The following is a 27,410-nucleotide window of genomic DNA, read 5'->3' as shown; positions in this document are numbered from 1 at the left end:
TCTCCGCCCACCTCTGCCTCCCAAAGTGTTGGGATTACAGGCGTTGAGCCACTGCGCCTGGCGGTTTTTTTTGTTGTTGTTGTTGTTTTTTAGACGGAGTTTCGCTCTTGTCACCCAGGCTGGAGTGCAATGGCACTATCTCTACTCACTGCAACCTCCACCTCCTGAGATCAATCGATTCTCCTACCTCAGCCTCCCAAGTAGCTAGGATTACAGGCATGTGCCACCATGCCCGACTAATTTTTGTATTTTTAGTAGAGACGGGGTTTCACCATGTTAGGCAGGATGGTCTCAATCTGCTGACCTTGTGATCTGCCCGCCTCAGCCTCCCAAAGTGCTGAGATTACAGGCGTGAGCCATGGTGCCCGGCCTAATTTTTGTGTTTTTAGTAGAGACAGGGTTTTAGCATGTTGGTCAGGCTCGTCTCAAATTCCTGACCTCAGGTGATCCACCTGCCTTGGCCCCCCAAAGTGCTGGGATTACAGGCAGGAGCCACCACACCCGGCCCCATTTTCTACCCTGAATATGTCAGTGGTCAGAACATGGACCCTAGGGCCCCTTACATCTTGGTCTTTCTCGAATAGTTTGAGTGCCTCCCTGTGTTCTGCTCTGTTGCATAACAGAGGTTGCTGGGTTACTCTAACTACTTTGTCTGGGTTTAACATATTCAAGAACTATTTTTGTGTTTTGTGCTCAGAGGGCTGAACATGTCTGAGTTTGTCTGTAACCCGTCAGCAAGGCCTTATGTGTACGACCTCATTGCCGTGTCCAATCATTATGGAGCCATGGGGGTTGGCCACTGTAAGTATTGACATCTGCTTCCTTCTGAGATGCTGAAATGTGCTTGGCCATCATCTCTCACCAGTGGACCAGGCATTGCCCTAAATGCTTTGCTTATGCAGTTTCACAGGCTTCATGCTGCAGTCTTCCTTCATAGTGATTCCCCTCTCTGTTCTTTTTTTAATTCTTTTTTTTTTTTTTGAGATGGAGTCTCGCTCTGTCACCCAGGCACAGTGGCGCGATTTCTGCTCACTGCAAGCTCCGCCTCCCAGGTTCACACCATTCTTCTGCCTCAGCCTCCCGAGTAGCTGGGAGTACAGGCACCTGCCACCACGCCCGGCTAATTTTTTTGTATTTTCAGTAGAGACGGGGTTTCATCGTGTTAGCCAGGATGGTCTTGATCTCCTGACCTCGTGATCTACCCTCCTTGGCCTCCCAAAATGCTGGGATTACAGGCGTGAGCCACTGTGCCCGGCTTCTTAATTCTTTTTTTAAAGTTCTTTTTTCCATTTTCATATTCTTTAATTCAGTACCCCCACCTCTAGGAATCTATCCTAAGGAAGTAACTTGATACTGGGGAGAAGCTTTATACACACAGATACTCACCTGTTTAAAACAGTGAAAAGTTAGAGCATTGGTGACCAACTGGCATTACTGTCTATCTACTTGATGAAAGAATACATAAACATTAAAAATAAAATTAGGCCAGGCATGGTGGCTCATGCCTATAATCCCAACACTTTGGGAGGCCAAGGCGGGAGAATCACTTGGGACCAAGAGTTCAAGACCAGCCTGGCCAACAATGCAAGATCCTCTCTCTAAAAAACAACAAAAAAAATTAGTTAGATGTGATGGCACCCCTGTAGTGCCATCTACTTGGGAGACTGAGGCTGGTGGATCCATTGAACCTGGAAGGTTGAGGCTGCAGTGAGCCATGATTGTGCCATTGCACTCCAGTCTGAGCAACAGAGCAAGACCTATCTTAAAAAGATAAGAAGTAGGCCGGGCGCGGTGGCTCAACGCCTGTAATCCCAGCACTTTGGGAGGTCAGGCAGGTGGATCACCTGAGGTCAGGAGTTCAAGACCAACCTGACCAACATGGAGAAACCCCGTCTCTACTAAAAATACAAAATTAGCTGGCGTGGTGGCGCATGCCTGTAATCCCAGCTACTCGGGAGGCTGAGGCAGGAGAATCACTAGAACCCAGGAGGCGGAGGTTGTGGTGAGCCGAGATCATGCCATTGCACTCCAGCCTGGGCAACAAGAAAAACTCCATCTCAAAAAAAAAAAAGATAAAAAGAAAGTAAAAATTAAATTAATACTAACCTGGGGAAATGCTGATGGTATGTTAAATGAAAACAACTACACAACATTATATCCTTACAAAAGGTATTATCACAACTGTGGTAACGAACAAGCAAAGAAACTGATGGGCTGAGGGGTGTGAGCCTGGAAGGATTGACACCAAAATGTTAATTTTACTTTTTTCCTCTTCGCTTTACTTTTTTGCAAAATTTCTGTAAGGTTTGCTTTTTTTTTTTTTGAGACTGAGTCTCGCTCTGTTGCCCAGGCTGGAATGCAGTGGCACGATCTTGGCTCACTGCAAGCTCCTCCTTCTGGGTTCATACCATTCTCTTGCCTCAGCCTCCCAGGTCACTGGGACTACAGGTGCCCGCCACCATGCCTGGCTAATTTTTTGTATTTTTAGTAGAGATGGGGTTTTGCCATGTTGCTCAGGCTGGTCTTGAACTCCTGGGCTCAAGTGATCCACCCTGCCTTGGCCTCCCAAAGTGTTGGGATTACAGGTGTGAGTCACCGTGACCAGCCTGTGTTCATTTTTATTTGCTAATTTTTGCACACAAACATACCATTTGGGCAAGTTTCTCATCCTCAGTTTTCTCATCCATGAGGTTAGGCTCGTTGTGTGAGGGTACACATTGGGCCTACAGTTGGAACTTCAAGATTGAAAGCCACCATTGCTGCTATTGTGTCAAGCACAGACTGTGTGAACTGGCCGTGAACACCTTCTCTGTTGCCCTTTCCCATGATCCTCACCACCACTTTGTGCAGTCAATGCTATAGTGAGGAACTGAGGCTGCAGTGTTGAACCCCTTACCTAAAGCCACACAGTAAGATGACACTGGAAATCAGATCTCCATTGGATTCTGAGGTTTCTGAGAGTCTGGGTGGAGCAGGAACTGGGCTGGGATTGCTGTAATAAACACATCCTGCTTGGGAATAGTCTAAAATCGAGACAGGGAGCATTGTCTGTGAGAAATGCTTAAATCATTGTGGGAAACTGTTACCCAACCACAGACTCTGGACTCCTAGTTTGAAAGATAAATTTTTCTTTTTCTTTCTTTTTTTTTTTTTTTTGAGACAAGAGACTAAGGTATATTGTTCACATCCCAGCTCTGCAAACCCAAACACCCAATGTTCCCCTAACTGGGATTATTCTGCAGGCTCCAGAGGCACTAAGCATTCTGTTGATGTTAGTAGCCACCTGCCTAGACGCAGTGGGGGATATTGACTTGACATGTCCTTGTGAGAGCTATTGTTTTGCTTAAATCTTCGAAGTTTCAGCTCCTTTTACAGGTTCCCTGGTTTTAGATTATTGCACATAGCCATCCTGAAGATTGGCACTGAATAGCTCTATTTTTTGGATTAGTTTCCCAAAATTATAGTTTAAAACCTTGGTCCCTGACAGCTCCATTTTTAGCCTTTTCATCCTTTTTGAGAAGGAACAGATTAGAAAAGAAGGTGAGTTGTTTTTTGGTTGTTAAGACACACACTGTAAACTATTTTTAATTTCAGGGGTTTTGTTTTGGGGATTTTTGTGTTTATTTAGTGCATGCCTAATAAGCTAGCCAGATTAATTCTCTGGAGACCGCTAGAGTATTTTCTTTGTTAACTTGGCAGACACTGCATATGCGAAGAACAAACTGAATGGGAAATGGTATTACTTTGATGATAGCAACGTGTCCCTGGCCTCTGAGGATCAGATAGTGGTGAGTAGGCCATGATATGTGGTTCTTCCTCATGTCTTTATGGATTAAAGTTGGGAAGAGCCTCTGTCAGGCTAGTTATTTCATCATCCTGATGTGACAGTGGGAGCTAGGTGTGACAGAGCTGGCTGGCATTCCTTCAGAGACCTTCATAAATGAGATGCTCAGCTCACTTCAGAGTTCTCTGCACAGGGCTCCTTCCATTCCCTGCTCCCTGGCAGAGCTGGAAGGGTCTCCTCTGTGTGGATATGGCAGATCTTTGAGAGTTTTGGACAACTAGAGAAAAGCTGGGGAAAATGGGTGCTTTTTCCAACCACTGAATGGCCTTTCCCCCTCTTGTATTTTAGACTAAAGCAGCTTATGTGCTATTTTACCAGCGTCGAGATGATGAATTTTATAAGACGCCTTCACTCAGCAGTTCTGGTTCCTCTGATGGAGGGACACGACCAAGCAGCTGTCAGCAGGGCATGGGGGATGATGAGGCTTGCAGCATGGACACCAACTGATGCTGACTCCACGATCCTGCCACCCTGCAGCACCAGCATAATCCCCCAGGAGAACATCTTTGACACTCTGCAGACTGCTAGTGTTCTGTCCAAAAACCAGACAAGGAAATACCCTTCTTTTATGAGCAGAAGGGGGAAAAAAAAAAAAAAAAGACCGTTTACCTAGAAGAAGCTATGTCAAGAGGCTGAATTATTTTTATTTTTAAACAGGTGGTGAGAAATTTCTGTGAAACCTGTGAAGCTGAAAAGGGGGTGGGATGGGGGTACACAATGGAGTATGTCTGATGGATCCCAAAGAATGGAGAGAAACACAGGCGCTGAGTATGGAGCAGCCTGGAGACCCACCCCACCTGCAGGGCTGCCCTGAGCGCCTGGATTTCTGGTTCTGATGCTGATACTAGTCACCCCAAGTAGTCTGCTCACAGTAACCCAAGCCTCAAGTAAACTCCCCTTTCCCTCGCTATGTGCACTGATACGGGTTTATAATTTTTTGAAAGTTACCCACTGAAGCCCATTTCTCCGTTGAGTCATCTTGTAATTTCCAGCTTTCTCCCCGCTAAGGAAATGAAGATATTTAGTGTTGGGGATCCTGGCCTCTCAACCTCCTGTGGAACCCAGCAGTTATGTTACATCCCCTGCTACCCTAGATGAATTAAGACGGTCAAATGCTGTGTGGAACTTTTATTAGATAACACACTTTTTATTAGGTAACACTTAAAGGAAGTCAGTACATAAAACTGCCTGGTGCTGTGTCCCATCCAGTTGTTTCCATGTTGGCTTGAGAACAGAAATCTTTGTGGGAGTTGTCAGCCTGGAAAGGGCTCCAGTTCATGACGATTTAGGGTAGTAATACATTTTGGTGTTACCCAGATGCTTTCTTGAACAGGTTCTTTCCTCATCCCTGCCAAGACTCTTACCGGGACCCCGGTCGAAAGACCCGTCCCCACTCCCACCGAGGGGCCAGCTGCTGCTTGTGGGGCCACAAGGCCTTAAGGAACCGGACATACGGGTCTGGGCTTTTTTGTTTGACCTTTAACCTAATCCGTGGGGGTCTGGGGCCTGCGCGGGGCGCGCGCATGCGATGACCGTTGGCTGGGTAGGCGTCACTGCGCTGCGGGTGAAGACAAGGACGTGGCTGCGACCTGTCGGAGGGCGGGGTGCGGGGTACGGCCGGGCGGCCTGGGAGCCGCGGTGGGGCGAGAGGCAGTAGCTGGGCGGGCCAGGAAGCTGTGGGAAGTGGGGCGGGGCGTCCTTGGGGCTTCTGGCAGATCGCGGGTTCCTCCGCGATAGCCGAGAACCGCCTACTCCAGGAGGAAAGCCCGAGGGTTGTGGGTCCTGCTGTAGCCAGGGCCAAGCTCCGGGAAATCGTGGCCGTTCGGGGTAGTTTGCAGCCTTATTTGTAACATTATTGTGTTGCCCTATGCATTTCCAATGCATTACATAAAGACATGGTCGCTTTTAGGAGAAATGTCTGAAAAACTAAGAAGATGCAGAAAGGAACTGACTGCAGCCATTGACCGGGCCTTTGAAGGAGTTAGTTATTCCCAGGAGTGCACAGGCCAGCGGAGGCTGGAACTGAGCGCTGCGCCGCTCTCCTCCTCGCTGCCCGTGCACAGACTCCTCTGCAGAAGACATCCTCTGGCAGCCTGCTCCTCTGCTGTTCCTTTTGCTGCTGTCCCATGTGCTCCTGAGAATGAGAACCCTGCCTTTGCAACAAACCATGCCTCGGTAAATGCAAAACCACATGCTCTGTGCCCCGAGAGAAAACCTCTGACCAGCAAGGAAAATGTATTGATGCATTCCTCCATTTTGGCATCTGAAAGAGAGTCTTGGAGAACTGCAGGAGAGGGGGAAAACTGGAGAAAAGAAAATTTAAGGTGATTCTAATTTTGATAGCTTAACAGCTACAATTAAGGGGATTCTTGTTTTTGAAAAAATTGTTGAAGATCCTAGATTTAGTTCATGACAGTGCTCTTACCTCCTCTTGGCAACTCTGTGACTGCATTTGGGGAGTTCATAGACATTCTTCAGAATCTGGCCTAGGAAACAGTTATATTTTGTGTATGTGTTCCAGTTGAGGGGCTAGTTGTCAATCGTTGATGTCAAACCAGTCATGGAAACCACTTTGCAGTACCCAAAGGGGTAGTGGATGTAAAATAACCTGGTGTTTAAAATAACCTTATTTTTTAAGTTGCAGAAACAAAAGTCTTAATTCCATCTTAACTTCTGTGTTTGAATCTGGACACTGGGGCCTTTGATACCCTCCTTTGCCCACATTAGGGAGAGGCTGAATTGAAGTCTGGGCCCTACTTCCTGGCTTATCTTTGCCTCTGCTCCCCACTCTTACCCCAGAGTTTTTTGGACCATCACCAGGTCTCCTCTAGACTTTTTCTTCTCTCAAGTAACTTGAAATTGCCTGGTCCCAGACAGCTTGACTTGGAGAAGGGATGAACATAAGAGATGAAGCTTCAAAGTTCTGCCATCTTGGCTGCTTCATAGGAAGGGAATAAAGAGGCCATTTAATTCATTCAGCTCCACAAAAAATTTTTTTCCTTTCAACTCCACAAATAAATTGGTACTCATAAGCAGTGCAGGCCTTATTGGGTGTGGTGGCACGCCTGTAATCTCAGCACTGGGAGGCTGAGGTGGGTGGCTTGCTTGAGGTCTGGTGAAACCCTGTCTCTACTAAAAACACAAACAGTAGCCGAACGTGGTGGCGCGCATCTATAATCCCAGCTACTCGGGAGGCCGAGGCAGGAGAATTGCTTGAACCCAGGAGGCAGAGATTGCAGTGAGCTGAGATCTTGCCACGGCACCCCAGCCTGGGTAACAGCAAGACTCCATCTAAAAAAAAAAAAAAAAAATGCTGGGCATAGTGGCTCACGCCTGAATCCCAGCACTTTGGGAGGCTGAGGCGGATGGCTCACCTGAGGTCAGGAGTTTGAGACCAGCCTGGCCAACATGGTGAAACCCGTTTCTACTAAAAATAGAAAAATTAGCTGGGCGTGGTGGTGGCCGCCTGTAATCCCAGCTACTCCAGAGACTGAGGCAGAAGAATCGCTTGAACCCGGGAGGCAGAGGTTGCAGTGAGCTGTGATTGCGCCATTGCACTCCAGCTTGGGGGACAAGAGTGAGACTTCGTCTCAAAAAAATAAAATAAAATAATAAAAATAAATAAATAAATGAAACAAACAAATGCAGGCTGGGTGAGGTGGCTCATGCCTGTATTCCCAGCACTTTGGGAGACCGAGGTGAGTGGATCGTCTGTGCCCAGGAGTTCGAGACCAGCCTGGGCAACATGGCTAAACCCTGTCTCTAAAAAAGAAAAAAAATTAATACAGTCTGATACAGTCATGTGAGTCTGTAATACAGTCATGTGAGTTATTATGGTAAAGCTGTTAGTCAGTTTCTCCACTGACGTAGCAATTTCCAATTGTCCTCTAATCAAAGCATAAATGACAAGATCACCAGTAAGTTTTTGTCTTTGAGATTATCTAAAACTGAGTTTCCCTTCAATATTTTCTTGAAAGAGAATCTAATTCCCCACCTTTTCTTCCCCCCAACCTGGGGGCTGCAGGAAAGATATGGAGAGAGATTTGAAGGCTGACTCAAACATGGCACTCAACAATTCTAGCCAAGAGGTCACAAAGGATCTGCTTGAAATGATCGGTGAGTACAGTGGGCCAGTCCATCCTGTCCTTGGGAAGATAGGTCCTTCACATGGGTCTGAGTCAGCAAGTATCTCAGATTTAAGAAACACTCTCAGCCGGGCACAGTGGCTCATGCCTGTAATCCCAGCACTTTGGGAGGCCGAGGCGGGCAAATCACGAGGTCAGGAGTTCAAGACCAGCCTGACCAATATGATGAAACCCCGTCTCTATTAAAAATACAAAAATTGGCTGGGCCCGATGGCTCACACCTGTAACCCCAGCATTTTGGGAGGCCGAGGCAGGCGGATCACGAGGTCAGGAGATTGAGACCATCCTGGCTAACATGGTGAAACCCCATCTCTACTAAAAAATATAAAATATTAGCCGGGCATGGTGGCGGGCTCCTGTAGTCCCAGCTACTTGGGAGGCTGAGGCAGGAGAATGGCGTGAAACCAGGAGGAGGAGCTTGCAGTGAGCCGAGATCGTGCCACTGCACTCCAGCCTGGGCAACAGAGCGAGACTCAGTCTCAAAAAAAAAAAAAAAAAATTAGCTGGGTGTGGTGGTGCACACTTGTAATCCCAGCTACTCGGGAGGCCGAGGCAGGAGAATTGCTTGAACCTGGGAGGCAGAGGTTGCAGTGAACCGAGATTGCACCACTGCACTCCAACCTGGGGGACAGAGTGAGACTCTGTCTCAAAAAGAAAAAAAAAAGAAACACTCTCTTCTAGTTTGAGTACCATACCAAGATCTGTCTCTTAAATTTTTTTTTAATTAGCTGGTCACAGTGGTGTGTGCCTGTAATCCCAGCTACTAGGGAGGCTGAGGTGGAAGGATCACTTGAGCCCGGGAGTTCAAGCTACTGTACTACAGCCTGGGCAACTGTATGAGATCCCATCTCAGAAAAAAACACCACCACCACTTTTTGCAGGGAGAGACAGAGTCTCATTATATTACTCAAGCTGGAGTGCGTGGCACAATCACAGTTCACTGCAGCCTCAACCTCCCTGGGCTCAGGTGATCTTCCCAGCTCAGCCTCCCAAGTAGCCATAGTACTATAGTAGTACTACAGGTGCACGCCACCATGATTGGCTAATTTTTGTATTAGAGTTTTGCTATGTTGTCCAGGCTGGTCTCGAACTCCTAGGCTCAGGTGATCCACTTACTGTAGCCTCCCAGTGCTGGGATTATAGGCAAGAGCCATAATGCCTGGCCAAAACACTCTTATCTTTTTATTTGGTAGATTTGTTTTGCTCAGACTCTGCATTGAGTACAGAACTGAATGTTAACAAACCCTGTTCCTTCCCTCATACAATTGATTATCTTGTGAGGTGATACATCAATCAGGTCATGTCATAAATGTCTAGATACATTGAGTCCCTGAAGGCAAGGGATGGTGGCCACTAGGACATGGTGATTGAGCTTAGATTTTTAGGAAACAGGACATAGGCAAAAAGGAGAGAATAGTTTAGCTGGGGTCGGTAATTAAAGGTTAGGAGAAGGGCTGGGCACAGTGGCTCACACCTTTAATCCTAGCACTTTGGGAGGCAGAGGCGGGCAGATCACTTGAGGTCAGGAGTTCGAGACCAGCCTGGGCAACATGGCGAAACCCCTTCTCTACTAAAAACACAAAAAATTAGCCAGGTGTGGTGGTGCACGCCTGTAATCCCAGCCACTTGGATGGCTGAGGCATGAGAATTGTTTCAACCCAGGAGACAGAGGGCAGAGGTTGCAGTGAGCCGAGATCACACCACTGCCCTCCAGCCTGGGTGACAGAACGAGACTCTGTCTCAAAAAAAAAGAAAAAAAAAGATTAGGAGAACAATTAGAAGTCAAAAGCTTTCCTATAATTCTACCACCCAGAGATAACCACTGTTAATACAGTATAGCATACATCCTGTCAGACTTTTTTTCTACATACAAATCTCTGTGTCTTGTATGTGAACTACATGTGCTCTATTTTTTGTCTTGTCTTTTTATTATTAGTAGTAGTAGTAGTATTTTTTATAGAGACGAGGTCTTGCTTTGTTACCCAGGCCGGTCTTGAACTCCTGGTCTCAAGTGATACTCCTGACTCAGCCTCCCAAAGTGCTGAGTTTACAGGCACACCATGCCAATGTGCCCTGTTTTTAAAAAACTCATACTACAGCTCCTAGTAAAGGGATGTATAACCTTGGGTGCTACCTGAAGCTGTTGTTTCTGAAGGGTCTCCAGGTTATGAGGGAGGAAAGGGAGGCCTGGTGAGGGTAGGTACTCACCCTGGGCCACAAAGTAAAACCCCTGTCAGCCTGTGAGTCTCCTCCAGTAGCTCCAGGAGGTAAACTGAAGTCATTACTGCCTCTACCCACCATCTCCCTTGGCCTTCACCAACATCAGGGAGCCTTTTTTTGAGACAGGGTCTCACTCTGTTGCCCAGGCTGGTCTCAAACTCCTGGGCACAAGTGATTCTTCTACCTCAGCCTCTCAAGTTGCTGGGATTGCAGGTACACACCACTGCTCCTGGCTGGGCAGCATTTTGATTACCCTAAAGCCCTTGTTTTTTTTTTTCACATTATGTCTTGTCATCCCTGAGAGCCAGGACAGACAACCATGTACATTTCTATACCCTCACACTTACACCTTTCTGGGGGACTGGCATGTAGTTGGAGTAAAAGCTTGGGCCTGAAAGGAAGGTACCAAACCCACCTTAATTTGGCAGTCTGGCAGCCTGCCTGTCCTGGGGCAGGAATGCCTGCTTTTGCATAATCCCTGACGAATGACAACCCATTCATGGTTTTTAACTTGCACCTGAAATGTCTTCAGAAACCTTCCACTGAATTGTAAAGCTGAATGTTCTTATTTTTAAGACCATACAAGCATCCGAACTATTGAAGAATTGGCTGGAAAAATAGAATTTGAAAACGAATTGAACCACGTGTGTGGTCATTGCCAAGATTCACCCTTCAAAGAGGAAGCCTGGGCCCTGCTCGTGGACAAGAGCCCTCAGAAGGCCTCAGATGCTGACCCTGGCAGCCTCAAACGGGCTTTTGATGATCATAATATCATTGAGACTGTTCTGGACTTGGAAGAGGACTACAATGTGATGACCTCTTTGAAATACCAAATTGAGTAAGGACAGTTGATCTAAGCTTTGATTCCTTACAGCAGGAGGCTGCCCTTCAGCCTGAGCAGAAGCAGCCACAGTGGCCGTCAGGGGCCACATTTCTCAAAAGATTGGCAGAACCTGAATTACCAGACCCTTTTAAAATCCCAGTTATGTCCCTTTTTAAGCTGTGAGACCAGTTTTCTTGAATTCCATTGCTTTGAAATGTTTCCTATTACTGATTTTTTTTTTTTTTTAACTTTCCTTGACATCTCTAATGTGTTTTTTTGATCGATGTTCAATATACCCAGTACCCATGGTAGGTGTGGGTTGTGGGCCTCTGCTGTGTCTCTTGGTGTTCTTTTCCATGGACCCCTAAAAAAGTGCAGGAGTGGCCAGGCACAGTGGCTCACACCTGTAATCCCAGCACTTGGGGAGGCCAAGGCGAGTGGATCACTTGAGGTCAGGAGTTTTGAGACCAGCCTGGCCAACATGGGGACACCCCATCTCCACTAAAAATGCAAAAATAAGCCAGGAGTGGTGGTGTGCACCTGTAGTCCCAGCTACTTGGGAGGCTGAGGCAGGAGAACTGCTTGAACCCAGAGGCAGAGGTTGCAATAAGCCTAGATGGCAACGCTGCACTCCATCCTGGGTGACAGAGCAAGACTCCGTCTCAAAAAAAATAATAATTTAGCTGGGCGTGGTGGTTCATGCCTGTATTTCCATCTACTTGGGTGGGGGCTGAGGCGAAAGGATCACTTGAGGCCAAGAGGCGGAGGTTGCAGTGAGCTGAGATCACGCCACTGCACTCCAGCATAGGTGACAGAGTGAGACCCTCTCTCAAAAGAAAAAAACGGGGAAGAAAGGAAACTGAATCTCAGGGAAGTGCCCACCTCCTGAGCTAATAAGAAGGAAGGAATATGGGGTGAGGCAGAGCTGACGAAAGGCTGTTTTTTGCTTTGATTGTTTTTAAAGACCAAGTGAAGTATAGTATAAGAAGGGGGGAAAGAGTGGAACAAGGAGTTAGATCCATAACTGTCAGTAGTCAATTGAGATAACTCACTACCTTTGGACCAGCCAGGGCTGTTTATAAGTGCTAAAGCCTGAACAAACCAAAGAGTTGGGGAGAAAGGCCTAATAGCTGAGTGATTGCTGAACAGACTGTCCTTCAGGCCAGTGACTCTGGCATAGGGCCGGCTGCATAGCCAGCAACATCCCTTACCACAGGTCTAGTGATTCCTCTGGGCTCGAAGGTGGAGGCTACACACCCACTCATAAGCAGAGGTTGGCCTGGCACCTGCTGGCGCCCCAAGAACTATAGTATGGTTAGACCCTGGCCACTTGATTGCATGTGCCTCCCCAGTGGGCGTGCCCTGGTTCCCAACCAGTTGTGGTCACTGTCACTGCCCTGCCTGGGGCAGGAGTAGAGGTTAAGACTAACTAGAGGCTCCTTCCAGGCCGCCTACCACTCAGTCCTTGCAGGAGGTAACACACTCGATAAGCATTCACAGCCTGTGGAGTCAGAGGCCAATTTCTTATCCCTGAGCAAGAAGAATGGAAGCAAATGAGAAGTGCTCACAGCATGCTCGACTGCCCCTGCTCAGGTGAAGAATAGCCTGTCTGGATGGAGAGATGTCAGGTTACTTGATACTCAGAAAAACAGGTCTCAAAACAGTGCCTTCCAAATAATACATGTGGTTGTGGACACTCTTCTATAGATGAGGTGGAGCTTAATTCCTGTCCTTACCCCCATATTCCCACCTCATTACCACCCTTTGAAGGTGAACTAGACTTAATGATTCTTCCCACGATTAAAGTGGGAAAAGGGAAAAGTCACAAATTTATAGGGGGAAAGCCTGGCAGACACCTAACCAAGTGATGTCATATATATGTCATGAGAGGGGTACATCACTTCCCTGGTATTCCTACCAAAAACCAAAATTCCCAGTATATGATCATGAGACAAATATTAGACAAATCCAGATGTGGGGGACATTCTACAGGATACCTGGCCAGAACTCAAGACTGTCGAGATGGCCGGGTGCAGTGGCTCATGCCTATAATCCCCAACACTTTGGGAGGTTGAGGTGGGCAGATCACTTGAGGTCACGAGTTCGAGATCGGCCTGGCCAACATGGCGAAACCCCATCTCTGCTAAAAGTACAAAAATTAGCCAGGCGTCATGGCATGTGCCTTTAGTCATAGCTACACAGGAGGCTGAGGCAGGAGAATTGCTTGAACCCAGGAGGTGGAGGTTGCAGTGAGCCAAGATCGCATCACTGCACTCCAGCCTGGGCAACAAGTGAGACTCCACCTAAAAAAAAAAAAAAAAAAAAAAAAAAAAAACTGTTGAGGTCATGAAAAATAAAGAAAGACTCAAAAACTATCAACAGACTACTAAAGACCAAGAAGACAGAATGGCTAAATGCAACATGGAATCCTGGAGTGCATCCTGGAACAGAAAGAGAACATTATTGGAAAAACTGATAAAACTTGAATAAAAACTAGTGTTTAATGTATTGATGTCAGTTTCTCAGTTTTGACAAATGTATCAGAGTTATGTAACATGTTAACATTAGAGAGGCTGAGTGAAGGATATATATGAAGTATCTTTTCTGTAAATCTAAAGTTATCCCCAAACTTAAAATGCATGTAATTGCACTTTGGATCAAGTGCAGTTGATCTCAAGTTTGTGAAAATGTGTATGAGCTCATGTGCAAAAAAAACTTTTGGGAGTGAGGGTATAGTCTTTTTTTGTCATCTGTATTTTCTAATTTATCTGCAGTGGATATGTATCAATCACTTCTTTAAAGACAAAAGCAGTTTTAAAATCCTCATCTCTAGTCAACTAGCCATGGACATCCTTCACAAAGTACCTGTCCAGACCCAACTTTCAGTTTCTGAAGTGGAGTCTAGGGGCCACAACAGGAGGGCTTGGCAGGACCCTGACACAAGGGCAGTCCTTTTCTGGGGGAGCTAGATCCTCAGGAGCTGGATTCTCTAGGTCTCAGGAGCTTAGTTAGTTCACTGGTTTACTACTGGTCAGGGCCTGGCCCCTCTCAGGTGGGGCTTTGCAGGCGTGGCTGCATTAAATGGGGATCTAGCCGGGCAGGGTGGTTCACGCCTGTAATCCCAGCACTTTGGGAGGCTGAGGTGGGTGGATCACTTTAGGTCAGGAGTTTGAGACCAGCCTGGCCAACATGGTGAAACCCTGTCTCTACTAAAAATACAAAAATTAGCCGGCCTTGTGGCACATGCCTGTAGTCCCAGCTACTTGGGAGGCTGAGGCAGGAGAATCGCTTGAACCCAGGAGGCAGACATTGCAATGAGCTGAGATCGTGCCACTGCACTCCAGCCTGGGTGACACAGTGAGACTCTTGTCTCAAAAAAAATTTTTTAAATGGGGATCTATCTATCCCTAACTCTAGAAGACTTTGAAGTTTATTTATTTTTACCTACCTGGAGTAGAGATGGGAATGAGGGCCCAGCACAGGGTGAGGATGGGGAATGAGGGAGAATACAGACTCTCCCTGGCCAGAGAGACAGGTATGTCTTTGCTTAAGCAAAGCCTTTATGTAAAAATTCAGATTTGCCAAACAGGCAATTCGTCCTGGAATCCTTGAATGTGGAACTTTTCCTCACTGTAGAAATGCAGCTGTACAGTCAAGCAGGTGAGCCCTGAGCCTCTCCATGGCAGTCCCAGATTAGCAGTGAGTGGGCACATAGGCCTCCTCATTTCCCTGGTGACACGATCTGTCTCTGCATCTCTGGCACCCTGAAGTGCCCAAGAAGAACTTCCCGCCTTCGTCATCTGAATCTATACAGTGGGCAGATATATGCTTATTTGCTCAGAACAGGGTTTGGGGAGCTGTTCTCCAGGGATTTAGTTGGAGGGAGAACAGGTGCCCAGAATTTTAATAAAACTTCCTCAGGTTTGTAAGGAGCTAGGACCAAATCTTTCTCAGGCAGACTTGATAGTTGACCTTGTTCGTGACTGAGAAACTTTAAATGTTTTACATCATTCAGTTCTCTCCCCCACAGTTCATCTTGGCAAGCCAAACAATCACTGAATTGTTTCCATGGAAACACCAAACTGCAATTTGGATTACCAGAATCAAAATAGAAACAAGACAGCTTCAAAAATAAATAGCTTTGGAACTTGCTAGTTGCAAACTGCAAATTCAAGCCATAGCACAAGGCATATGAGAAGCTGGACCCATCCAACCCTATGACAAAAGGGTTTCCAGGATCTATGGCTGCATCCCACCAGTGTTAATGCCAAAGCCACTAGAAACCAGGGTTGTAAGCCAACTGATGATAAACTTCGTAACAATACTTAAGGGAGGAGCTGGTCTTTAGAAGCTTCTAGAAGGAGAGATTTAAGAGCTGGAGGGGAAGGCTGAGAAGAAAGGGCAGGAATAAGGAGAGAGATAAGTGAATGGCAGAGTGAAGTTCCAGCAGGGAGCACAGAGTCACAGCCGAGGCCTGGGAGAAAAGCAGCAATTCTTTTTTTTTTTTCTGAGACAGAGTCTTGGTCTGTCGCCCAGGCTGGAGTGCAGTGGCGTTATCTTGGATCAATGCAACCTCCGCCTCCCAGGTTCAAGGGATTCTTCTGCCTCAGCCTCCTGAGTAGCTGGGATTACAGGTGTGCGCCACCACTCTTGGCTAATTTCTGTGTTTTTAGTAGAGATGGGGTTTCACCATGTTGGTCAGGCTGGTCTTGAACTCCTGACCTTGTGATCCGCCTGCCTCAGCCTTCCAAAGTGCTGGGATTACAGGCGTGAGCCACCGCGTCCGGCCAGCAGTTCTTTCAAAGAGGACATTAAAAAGGGCTGGCTGCAGACTGGAAATGATGACCCGGCCCTCAGTTCATTCCGATTCCTGTGTTCCCCACACTCACAGGCATCACTGCCTGTGTAGTCACATGGATTGGGTTCTAGATTGTGAACTCCTGCCAGTTGAGCTCTGGGAGCACTTACATTAGCACACCTCTGCCTCTGTGAGGCTCAGGCCACCACAATTGGCACTGGGATGTACCTTCTCATCTCTAGGACTCAGGGTTCCCCTTACCCATCTGCCTGCTGTGCCCCTCACTCTTAGGATAGGGGATCTAACTCCTGGCACACCTGCCCTGACTCCTTAGCATTCTCCTGGGCCCACCCCACCACCATCTCTTTCAATCCCATAGATGATTCCAACAGCATCCGGAGACCAGAAGGAAGGAGACAGACAACCTGGGGGCCTATATCCCTCACCTTTTCACTCAGGAATGCAGTGATAGAGTAACACCATTCTGCCAACTGGTGAAACTGTGAGTTGTCAATGTTCAAAGGTCAATGGAGATTTGTAAAAGGGGCCTAGCTCAGGCCAATCTCCCCCCTGAAATGGCTAGACCAGGGGCTCACCGCAGGAGAATGGCGTGAACCCAGGAGGCGGAGATCACGCCACTGCACTCCAGCCTGGGCAACAGAGCAAGATTCCGTCTCAAAAAAAAAAAAGAGACTTTGTCGCGCCCAGGCTAGAGTGCAGTGGCAAGATCTTGGCTCACTGCAACCTCTGTCTCCTGGGTTCAACCAGTTCTCCTGCCTGAGCCTCCCGAGTAGCTGGGATTACAGGCGCCCGTTACTACGCCCGGCTAATTTTTGTATTTTTAGTAGAGATGGGGTTTCACCATGTTGGCCAGGCTGGTTTTGAACTCCTGATATCAAGTGATCTGCCCTCCTTGGCTTCCCAAAGTGCTGGGATTACAGGCGTGAGCCACTGTGCCCAGCCCAGAATGGTACTTTTTTTTTTTTTTTTTGAGATGGAGTCTCACTCGGCGTCCCAAAGTGCTAGTACTATAGGCATGGGCCACTGTGCCCAGCTTCAGAGTGGTACTTCTGATTGAGCCACAAGATGTTTTAATGTGGTAGCAAAGACCAATGAGTCATGCAAATTGTGGGAGGCCTTGGGAAGCCAATACACCTGATTATAGATGATTATTGAACAGGCTCTGGGCCAGGTGCAGTGGCTCAAGCCTATAATCCCAGTACTTTGGGAGCCCAAAGCGGGAGGATCACTTGAGCCCAGCAGTTTGAGATCAGTCTGGGAAACAGGGAGACACCATCTCTATTTTTAAATTTTGTGTGCGTGTGTGTGTGTGGCAGGGTCTCACTCTTTCACCCAGGCTGAAGTGCAGTGGTGTGATGTCGGCTCACTGCAACCTCCGCTTCCCAGGTTGAAGGGATTTTCCTGCCTCAGCCTCCCAAGTAGCTGTGATTACAGGCTCCTGCCACCACACTCGGCTAATTTTTTATTTTTTGTAGAGATGAAGTTTTGCCATGTTGGCCAGGCTGGTCTGGAACTCCTGACCTCAAGCGATCCACCTGCCTTGGCCTCCCAAAATACTGGGATTACAGGTGTGAGCAACCATGCCCAGCCTATATTTAATTTTTTTTTTTTTTTTTTTTGAGACGGAGTTTTGCTCTTGTTGCTCAGGCTAGAGTGCAATAGTGCGATCTCTGCTCACTACAAATTCCACCTCCCAGATTCAAGTGATTCTCCTGCCTCAGCCTCCCGAGTAGCTGGGATTACAGGCAGCTACCACCACACCTGGCTAATTTTTTGTATTCTTAGTAGAGATAGGGTTTCTCCATGTTGGTCAGGCTGGTCTCAAACTCTTGACCTCAGGCAATCTGCCCACCTCAACCTCCCAAAGTGCTGGGATTACAGGCATGAGCCACCGCGCCCGGCCCTTTTTAAAAAGTTTTTAATAAAAAAAAATTAGGCCAGGCGTGGTGGCTCAAGCCTGTAATCCCAGCACTTTGGGAATCTTGCATGATACCACTACACCAGCGGCGCCGTCAATCCCAGCACTTTGGGAGGCCGAGATGGGTGGATCATGAGGTCAGGAGATCGAGACCATCCTGGCTAACATGGTGAAACCCCGTCTCTACTAAAAAATACAAAAAAACTAGCCAGGCGAGATGGTGGGCGCCTGTAGTCCCAGCTACTCGGGAGGCTGAGGCAGGAGAATGAAGTGAACCCAGGAGGCGGAGCTTGCAGTGAGCCAAGATCAGGCCACTGCACTCTAGCCTGGGTGACAGAGCGAGACTCCATCTCAAAAAAAAAAAAAAAAAAAATTAAAGGCTGGGTGCAGTGGCTCACACCTGTAATCCCAGCACTTTGGGAGGCCGAGGCGGGTGGATCGTGAGGTCAGGCGTTCAAGACCAGCCTGGCCAAGAAGGTGAAACTCCATCTCTACTAAAAACAAAATTAACCGGGCATGGTGGCAGGCACCTATAATCCCAGCTACTTGGGAGGCTGAGGCAGAAAATTTCTTGAACCCAGGAGGCAGAGGTTGCGGTGAGCTGAGATTGCGCCATTGCACTCCAGCCTGGGCGACGAGCAAGGCTCTGTCTCAGAAAAAAAAAAGAAAAAAAAAAGAAAAAGAAAAAGGCTCTGTCATCCAGAAACAATCTGAGGCTCATATTATTTGCATTCTTCTTGGAATGTGTGGGAGAACATTAATATTTTAGGTTCCAACTAAATATCTAGAGGGAACAAAGATTTACTCAGGAAATCTATTTGACAATGGATCCCAGCCGTAGTGGGGAAGGACTCTGTGTTCTAGACTGTCTGGAAAATGCCTGATTTGACAAAGAGTTTTGGCGTCAGGCCTGGCATAAACTCGGCTCATGCCTGTAATCCCAGCACTTTGAGAGGCTGAGTAGGACCGATCACTTGAACCCAGGGGTTCAAGACCAGCCTGGGCAACATGGTGAAACCCCATCCCTACAAAAAATATAAAAATTAGCCGGGTGTGGCCAGGCCCAATGGCTCACGCCTGTAATCCCAGCACTTTGTAAGGCTGAGGCAAGCAGATCACTGGAGGTCAGTTTAGTTTGAGACCAGTGTGGCCCATAGGGCAAAACCCTGCCTTTACTAAAAATGCAAAAGTTAGCTGGGTTGTGGTGATGGGTGCCTATAATCCCAGCTACTCTGGAGGCTAAGAAAATGGCTTGAGTCCAGGAGGTCGAGGCTGCAGTGAGCTGAGAGCGCACCACTACACTCCAGCCTGGGTGACAAAGTGAGACTCTGTCTCAAAAAAAAAAAAAAAAAAAAAAGTCAAAACTAACTTCTAGGAAGCAACTATCATTTTTTAAAATAGAGGCAGAGTCAGGCCTGGCATGGTGGCTCACGCCTGTAGTCCCAGCACTTTGGGAGGCCAAGGCGGGCAGATCATGAGATCAGGAGTTCGAGACCAGCCTGGCCAACGTGATGAAACCCCATCTCTACTAAAAATACCACAATTAGCTGGGTGTGGTGACAGGCGCCTGTAATCCCAGCTACTCAGGAGGCTGAGGCAAGAGAATCATTTGAACCTGGGAGGCAGAGGTTGTAGTGAGCCGAGATTGCACCATCGCACTCCAGCCTGGGCAACAAGCGTGAAACTCTGTCTCAAAAAAAAAAAAAAAAAGAAAAAAGAGGCAGAGTCTCACTGTGTTGCTGAGGCTGGTCCCAAACTCTTGGACTAAAGAGATTCTCCCTCTTCTGCCTCCTAAATGCTAGGATTACAGGTATGAACCATCGTGCCAGGCTGCAACTATCTTTTTTGAGAGCAGACAGGCTGTTTTCTGGGCACTTTGGGTGAGAGGAGTTGCTGGGAACTGATCTGGGAGAGAAAGCACCTTGACAGGAGCCCTTTGGAGCTTCTGAGGCAAAACATGAAAAGGAGAAATTGGCCGGGCGCGGTGGCTCAAGCCTGTAATCCCAGCACTTTGGGAGGCCGAGACGGGCGGATCACGAAGTCAGGAGATCGAGACCATCCTGGCTAACACGGTGAAACCCCGTCTCTACTAAAAAATACAAAAAACTAGCCGGGCGAGATGGCGAGCGCCTGTAGTCCCAGCTACTCGGGAGGCTGAGGCAGGAGAATGGCGTGAACCCGGGAGGCGGAGCTTGCAGTGAGCTGAGATCCGGCCACTGCACTCCAGCCTGGGCGACAGAGCGAGACTCTGTCTCAAAAAAAAAAAAAAAAAAAAAAGAAAAGGAGAAATTGGCTGAGCACGATGGCTCATGCCTATAATCCCAGCATTTTGGAAATCGAGGTGAGCAGATCACCTGAGGTCAGGAGTTCAAGACCAGCCTGGCCAACATAGTGAAGCCCCATCTCTATTAAAAGTACAAAAATTAGCTGGTGTGGTGGCGGGCGCTGTAATCCCAGCTACTCTGGTGGCTGAGGCAGGAGAATCGCTTGAACCCGGGAGGCGGAGATTGCAGTGAGCTGAGGTTGCACCATTGCACTCCAGTCTGGGCCACAAGAGCGAAACACCATCTCAAATAATACATAGATAGATAGATAGATAGATAGATAGATAGATAGATAACTTGTGAATGTCAAGAAAATTAGGTACTGCAATCAGCTTCATTTCCATCCTTGGGCTGTAGCTGGAGTTGTATCAGAGGGAGAAGCCCCTGGTGGCTTTTTGTTTGTTTTGTTTTTTTGAGACAGTCTCGCACTATCGCCTAGGCTGTAATGCAGTGGTGTGATCCCGGCTCACTGCAACTTCTGCCTCCCGGGTTCAAGCGATTTTCCTGTCCCAGTCTTCCAAGTACCTGGGATTACACCACCTGCCACCATGCCCAGCTAATTTTTTGTATTTTTAGTAGAGATGGGGTTTCACCATGTTGGCTAGGCTGGTCTCGAACTCTTGACCTCGTGATTCACCTGCCTCAGCCTCCCAAAGTGCTGAGATTACAGGCATGAGGCACCGCGCCCAGCCCTGTGTGGCTTTTTAGGCCCCAGGACCATAGGCTTCCCACCACATCTGCCCCTGGGTAGCCACATACAGTTCCAGGAACATCTAAAGAGCCAAAGATATTGATTTCCTAGGGACATGCTTGGATGCTTGGGCCGTGACACCCTTGCCAAACCTGGCAGGAACATAGTAGTTAATTTTTTTTTTTTTTTTTTTTTTTTTGAGACGGAGTCTCCCTCTGTCGCCTAGGCGGGAGTGCAGTGGTGTGATCTCAGCTCACTGCAACCTCCCCCTCCTGGGTTCATGCCATTCTCCCGCCCCAGCCTCCCGAGTAGCTGGGACTACAGGCACCCGCCACCATGCCCGGCTAGTTTTTTGTATTTTTAGTACAGATGGGGTTTCCCCGTGTTAGCCAGGATGGTCTTGATCTCCTGACCTCGTGATCCGCCCACCTCGGCCTCCCAAAGTGCTGGGATTACAGGCGTGAGTCACTGCACCCGGCCTAATTTTTTTTTTTAAACCTTAGGAATAAATTAAGAAACGGTATCTTTTTCTGATGATCCCCAGAGACAGGAAGTGTAATTTTAATTAACCCAGTCTTATTAGGAGATAAGTTTACTCTTCATTCTACAAAGACACTTAACTCATGGAACACTGAGTCACTCTGACCCTTGACTTCATTACACAAAATGAAATACTTCTGAAGAAATACAGAATTTCTTAACTCGTAGCAGGATCAAAGAACAAAGGGTCCTGCTTTCGCATTTCAAAGTTGGACACAGTTCTCAAAAAGGCCACAAATACTTATGGAGTCTCAACTCTAAATTAAAATGACTAATCATTAAACTGTTCAACTTAGAGTAATAAAAGATGTCTAGATACAGACCCCTCTGGCCTATAGTCAGTCTGGGAAGGGTTAGAAAGAACCAACCCTTTGTGTGGCTGGGCTCCTTCCATATCTTCCTGGCACAAGCAATGAAACCCCGAAGGGAAAGCAGTGGAGCTGGCAGAAGGCAGAGTGAGAAGACACCCAGTGAGGACTGAAGGGAGAGGAGAGGCCAGGGCAGCCTCAGGTACAGCTCATACCTTAACTTCCTTGGCCTCAGAGAGGGTTGCTGTGATTGCCCGTGGCTCCCTACAGGCCACAGGAGGCCCTTGGTCTGGAAATGAGAGTGAGAGCAGTTTAGGCTGGTGTCTGGCAGCCCTGCCATAGGTGTTCCAGGAAAATTCAACTCCTCCATAATGAGATTTTGATGGGACACACATCCCTGAAAATAATGTAAAAAATAAGAAACAAGAACCATTGCTTTCTACCAGTGGTCCACTCAGCGGCCCCAATGTTATTTACTGTACTGGCTTGGAAATGGGCAAATTCTGGAAACTATCCAACCCATGAGGATGTTCCCCTTCATATAATACAGGAAAGGGAAAAACCAGTTTGAATGGGTTATATTTATTCAAAATCATCTTGTGAGAGCCTTAGGAACTAAAAAGATGGTATCTGATTTTCATGTTTGTTTTTTTTTGTTTGTTTTTTTTTTTTTTGAGACAGAGTCTCACTCTGTCACCCAGGCCTGAGTGCAGTGGCATGATCTCGGCTCACTGCAACATTTAACTCCCGGGTTCAAGTGATTCTTCTGCCTCCGCCTCCAGAATAGCTGGGACTACAGGTACGTGCCACCATGCCCAGCTAATTTTTGTATTTATTTATTTATGTTTTTTGAGACGGAGTCTCACTCTGTCGCCCAGGCTGGAGTGCAGTGGCACAATCTTGGCTCACTGCAAGCTCCGCCTCCCGGGTTCATGCCATTCTCCTGCCTCAGCCTCCTGAGTAGCTGGGACTACAGGCACCCGCCACCATGCCCGGCTAATTTTTTTGTATTTTTAGTAGACACGGGGTTTCACCGTGTTAACCAAGATGGTCTCGATCTCCTGATCTCGTGATCTGCCTGCCTCGGCCTCCCAAAGTGCTGGGATTACAGGCGTGAGCCACCGCACCAGGCCTAATTTTTGTATTTTTAGTAGAGGTGGGGTGTCACCATATTGGCCAGGCTAGTCTCGAACTCCTGACCTCGTGATCCACCCGCTTCAACCTCCCAAAGTGCTGGGATTACAGGTGGGCGCCCTGATTTTCTTTCTTTTTTTTTATTTTTATTTTTTGTTTTTTTTTGTTTTTTTTGAGATGGAGTCTCGCTCTGTCGCCCAGGCTGGAGTGCGGTGGCGCAATCTCCACTCACTGCAAGCTCCGCCTCCTGGGTTCAGGCCATTCTCCTGCCTCAGCCTCCCGTGTGGCTGGGACTACAGGCGCCCGCCACCGCGCCCGGCTAATTTTTTTTGTATTTTTAGTAGAGACGGGGTTTCTTTCCTCCTTTCTTTTGAGATGGAGTCTCCCTTGCTCTGTTGCCCAGGATGGAGTGCAGCAGCGCGATCTCGGCCCACTGCAAACTCCTCCTCCCCCTCCCGGGTTCTTGCCATTCTCCTGCCTCAGCCTCCTGGGTAGCTGGGACTACAGGCACCTGCCACCACGCCTGGCTAATTTTTTTTTTTTTGTATTTTTAGTAGAGACAGGGTGTCACTGTGTTAGCCAGGATGGTCTCGATCTTCTGACCTCGTGATCCACCCGCCTCGGCCTCCCAAAGTGCTGGGATTACAGGCGTAAGCCACCACTCCTGGTCCCTGATTTTTCATTTTTAAGAGACAGGGTCTTGGTCTGTCACTCAGAGGGGAGGTACAGTGGCACAATCATAGCTCACTGTAACCTCAAACTCCTGGGCTCAAGTGATCCTCCCATCTCAGCCTTCCAAGTAGCTGAGACCACAGGTGCATGCTGCCACGTCCGGCTAATTTGTTTTTGTTTGTTTGTTTGTTTTTGTTTTGTAGAGATGGGGTCTCACAGGCTGGGCGCAGTGGCTCACGTCTGTAATCCCAGCACTTTGGGAGGCTGAAGCGGGCGGATCACCTGAGGTTGGGAGTTCAAGACCAGCCTGACAAATACAGAGAAACCCCATCTCTACTAAATATACAAAATTAGCCGGGCGTGGTGGTGCATGCCTGTAATCCCAGCTACTCGAGAGGCTGAGGCAGGAGAATCGCTTGAACCCGGGAGGTGGAGGTTGCAGTGAGCTAAGATCGCGCCATTGCACTCCAGCATGGGTAACGAGAGTGAAACTCCTTCTTAAAAAAAAAAAAAAAAGAGATGGGGTCTCACCATGTTGTCCAGGTTAGTCTTGAGCTCCTGGCCTCAAGCAATCCTGCCTCAGCCTCCCCAAGTGCTAGGATTACAAGTGTGAACCACTGTGCCTGGCTTCTATTTCATTTCATAAGTAAACTTAAAAAATTAAACTAGGATATCAGTTTGATAAACTTGAAAGAAAAAATAGGCCAGGCGCAGTGGCTCAAGCCTGTAATCCCAGCATTTTGTGAGGCTGAGGCAGGCGGATCATGAGGTCAGGAGTTCGAGACCAGCCTGGCCAATGTGGTTAAACCCCGTCTCTACTACTAGAAATACAAAAATTAGCTGGGTATGGTGGTGGGTGCCTGTAATCCCAGCTACTCGGGAGGCTGAGGCAGGAGAATTGCTTGAACCTGGGAGGCAGAGGTTGCAGTGAACTGAGATCACACCACTGCACTCTAGCCTAGGTGACAGAGCAATACTCCATCTCAGGGGGGAAAAAAAAAGAAAAAAAATATATGCTTTTAAATGTTTTATTTCTGATAACAAAAAATACATATGTGTTGCAAAAATTCAAAAAACTTCAGCAAGATATAAATGGAAAGCCAAAGTCCCATATAAGCCCACTGCTCTTCAGAAATAATACAAGGTCTACAATATTATTAGTTTTAAGAAAGTGCTTGAAAAACAGGACAAGGGAAAAAGCAGCCAGGAAGAAAAATGGCTTGTGGGCAGTGATGCTCTGGACATTTGCTAGTGCATGTCACCTCTTTCACTGTCAGGCTTATCATTTTCTCTGTTCACAAGAAGATTTAGGGTGTCCTGTAATATGTCTACTGATCAAAAAATGCAAATACTCTGACAGCATAAGTGGCTAAAAATAAGAAAGAAAAAAATCCTGAGGCCTGAAAATGTATTGGTCAGGTGTAGGGAATATTTTAAAGACCCAAAAGTGTTGTTTGGAGTCATGCTGCCACAGCAAGTTTTATGAGAGCCCTTCTGCTACACAGTATTCCATAAGGAGGCCTGCCCACCTTTCGCCAAGTACAGGCACCCAGGGGCTCCAGATGCACCACAACCAAGCTGCTGCCTCAGCTCTCATCACCACCATTTTCACATTTCATTCCAACAAATAAGGATGCACTTAATCCTTGTCATGGGCAGCACCTGGTACCCAGAGTGCTGGACCTTCCCTCCCCTCGTGCCCATTGACCCCACCTCAGCAGGGCCTCTGACCCTAGGGTATTTGGCAGGCTTCAGGGACTTTCTGCTCTTGGCCAGCCCAAATGTCCTGCAATTTGTCTTTCTAGCTGAGACCAATAAATTAACTGTGGGCTGGTCAGAAGCCATCATCATCACTGCTATCAAAACCCAGGTCATAGAGCAAATTCTTTCCTGCCTCCTTGCATAGAGGGGTCTCTGAACATCCAAGATTGAGGTCACTGAACCAGCTCATCTGGTGGTCCCCCTGGGAACTGCTGGAAAGTAGCCTGTTGTCTTGGGAAGAGCATCTGCTGAACTGCAAGAGTCTTCCCTGCACTGCCCTTGCTGTCTTATTGGGCATGACTGTTCCTCCCAGAATAGGGAAGACTGGTTTTCTGGGGCTCCTGGGATACTGCAGATGCAGAGGCTGAGCATGGGGTTCCTGCTGCCCCAGGAAGGGCCTTTGTGGGACAGAAATTGCAGGCTGAGGACTCTGATATTTGGAATTGAATTTAGAGGTCTGGTTTGGGATTTGTTTCTGCTTCCTGGCTAGGAGCCTGCCTCTGTGGGCCCTGTGGGCCTTCCTGGGCTGCTGCTTCTTGTCTTTCCCCTGCATTTCTTCAGTCCTATCTTTCTGTTTAGTCACCAAATGTTCACGTGGGTCACACAAAAACATACTTTGGGCTTGATATTTTTGGCAGGCATTCTTAATGCTGGTTGAAAAGTTGTTTATCTCCAGTGATGTGAGCTGTGAGGCTCCTTGGGAAACCAGGTCCCTATCACTAGGAATCTTATGGCCTTGGATGCTGGAACCACAGTTCTTGGCATCTGTTTTAGTAACAGCCCAGTTCTTGCAGTTAGTCTGCACTGCCTTGTCCTTTACATGCCTATTTCTTTCATGGGACCCAAATGCTGGCAGTGCAGCCTCTTCTTGGAGAGCATCATTCTTTGCTCCTTCACCCCAGACACCAAATTCTCCAGGCTGTAGGGAACCCATACCAGGATTCCATGCAGCAGGGAGGGCCTGGGCCTGCCATAAAACTGGCTTCTCAAAGTTGTATTTTTCCTGCCCGGTGAGATTGAGGCTCTGGGCCAAAGGTGGCGACGTCTGAGAAGCGCTGTCTTTTACATGCCCAGGTACTGGAGGCACTGAGATCAATCTCTTCAGCTCTGCTAGGACACTGGGCACATTCAGCTGGCCTAGCTGCTCACACAGCTGCTGGAATTCCTGACTCTGTTGAGCAACTAAAACTTCAAGGTGCTTCAGGTTGGACTTCATTTCTATAAACTCTGCTTGTCTCTGGGGAGAGAGGCAGTGAGAAAGACAGTGATGGACAGTGCAAGTCAGAAAGCACAATAAACATGAGAACAGACCACTGGATGTGACCGCAGAACCACGGCTTGCTCCCTGTAGGGAACCTCCCAGGGTAAGCAAAACGACACTCTGGAATTGAACCCCTGGGGCCCACATCATGTCAAGGAACCTTGGGAAAGGAAGCTAGCCTATATGCTGGCCCCTTTCCAAGTGGCCTGTGCTGGCCTCTGGTCTTAGCTGAAAATTTGCAACTTTAAAGGTTTCTCAGCCGGGTACGGTGGCTCACGCCTGCAATCCCCAGCACTTTGGGAGGCTGAGGCAGGTGGATCATGAGGTCAAGAGATTGAGACCATCCCGGCCAACATGGTGAAAAACCCCATCTCTACTAAAAATACAAAAATTAGCCAGGTGTGGTGGTGCGCACCTATAAGTCCTAGCTACTCGGGAGGCTGAGGCAGGAGAATCGCTTGAACACGGGAGGTGGAAGTTGCAGTGAGCCAAGATCGTGCCACTGCACGACAAAGCGAGACTCCGTTTCAAAAAAAAAAAAAAAAAAAAAAAAGTTTATCTCTGGATCTGGTTACAAAGCCCAAAACACACTTGGAAAGAGGTTGGGGTTTACACTTACAGCTTCAGATCTTTTCTTCATCTCCAGGATGGCCTGCTCCATGTTGCCTTTGTCCTGGACTGCCTCAAACACCAGGTCATTCTGGGCCTGCACAGTCTCTTGTACTAAATACAAAACAATGACAATTTACCTCCTGAAGACTATGTATGCATCTGCCCAAACCACAGAACCACAGCAGTGAAAAGGGAGGAGCTGGATGCAGACCAGAGTGGTTCCTCCAGGTTCTCTTTCCCTCCCTCCTTGACAAGATCCTGGCTAGGGCAGACCTAACCTCAGCACCTGCTGGGGACTCTGAGAATGGGGACTCTGAGACAACAGCACAAACCTCTGT

General features: G+C 47.8%; 3 protein-coding genes across 29 annotated transcripts in view; 2 read left to right on the top strand and 1 right to left on the bottom strand.

The window, feature by feature from the left end:
- The window catches only part of USP4 (ubiquitin specific peptidase 4), a 63,822-nt gene extending 59,363 nt beyond the window's left edge, over window positions 1-4,459 (top strand). For 11 of the 18 annotated variants that reach the window (XM_077992676.1, XM_077992671.1, XM_015130911.3 and 8 more), the window contains 3 exons: window positions 698-801; window positions 3,700-3,788; window positions 4,133-4,459. In XM_077992676.1, the coding sequence (XP_077848802.1) occupies window positions 698-801; window positions 3,700-3,788; window positions 4,133-4,291 (352 nt within the window). In that variant the 3' untranslated portion in view covers window positions 4,292-4,459. Of the gene's footprint in view, window positions 1-697; window positions 841-2,571; window positions 3,134-3,674; window positions 3,789-4,132 lie in introns of those variants that run through there. The other 7 variants (XM_077992678.1, XM_077992677.1, XM_077992679.1 and 4 more) reach the window with 3 other exon arrangements.
- Window positions 4,460-4,957: 498 nt separating this feature from the next.
- The window catches only part of IHO1 (interactor of HORMAD1 1), an 83,949-nt gene continuing 61,496 nt past the window's right edge, over window positions 4,958-27,410 (bottom strand). For 8 of the 10 annotated variants that reach the window (XM_077992745.1, XM_015130915.3, XM_002802780.4 and 5 more), the window contains 2 exons: window positions 27,080-27,183; window positions 24,453-26,436 (listed from right to left, as the gene is read on the bottom strand). In XM_077992745.1, coding sequence (XP_077848871.1) covers window positions 25,273-26,436; window positions 27,080-27,183 — 1,268 coding nt within the window. In that variant the 3' untranslated portion in view covers window positions 24,453-25,272. Of the gene's footprint in view, window positions 6,783-12,487; window positions 12,642-24,452; window positions 26,437-27,079; window positions 27,184-27,410 lie in introns of those variants that run through there. The other 2 variants (XR_013413915.1, XM_077992750.1) reach the window with 2 other exon arrangements.
- C2H3orf62 (chromosome 2 C3orf62 homolog) lies at window positions 5,521-11,360 on the top strand. Its single transcript, NM_001194440.1, is given in 3 exon segments — window positions 5,521-6,168; window positions 7,869-7,960; window positions 10,786-11,360. Coding segments are annotated over 3 exon segments (804 nt in total). The 5' UTR covers window positions 5,521-5,722; the 3' UTR covers window positions 11,052-11,360.

The sequence above is a fragment of the Macaca mulatta genome, chromosome 2 (assembly GCF_049350105.2).
Source record: "Macaca mulatta isolate MMU2019108-1 chromosome 2, T2T-MMU8v2.0, whole genome shotgun sequence".
Classification (NCBI taxonomy): Eukaryota; Metazoa; Chordata; class Mammalia; order Primates; family Cercopithecidae; genus Macaca; species Macaca mulatta.
Note: the sequence above shows the minus strand (reverse complement) of the source record. Positions and strands in the feature narration are given on the sequence as shown.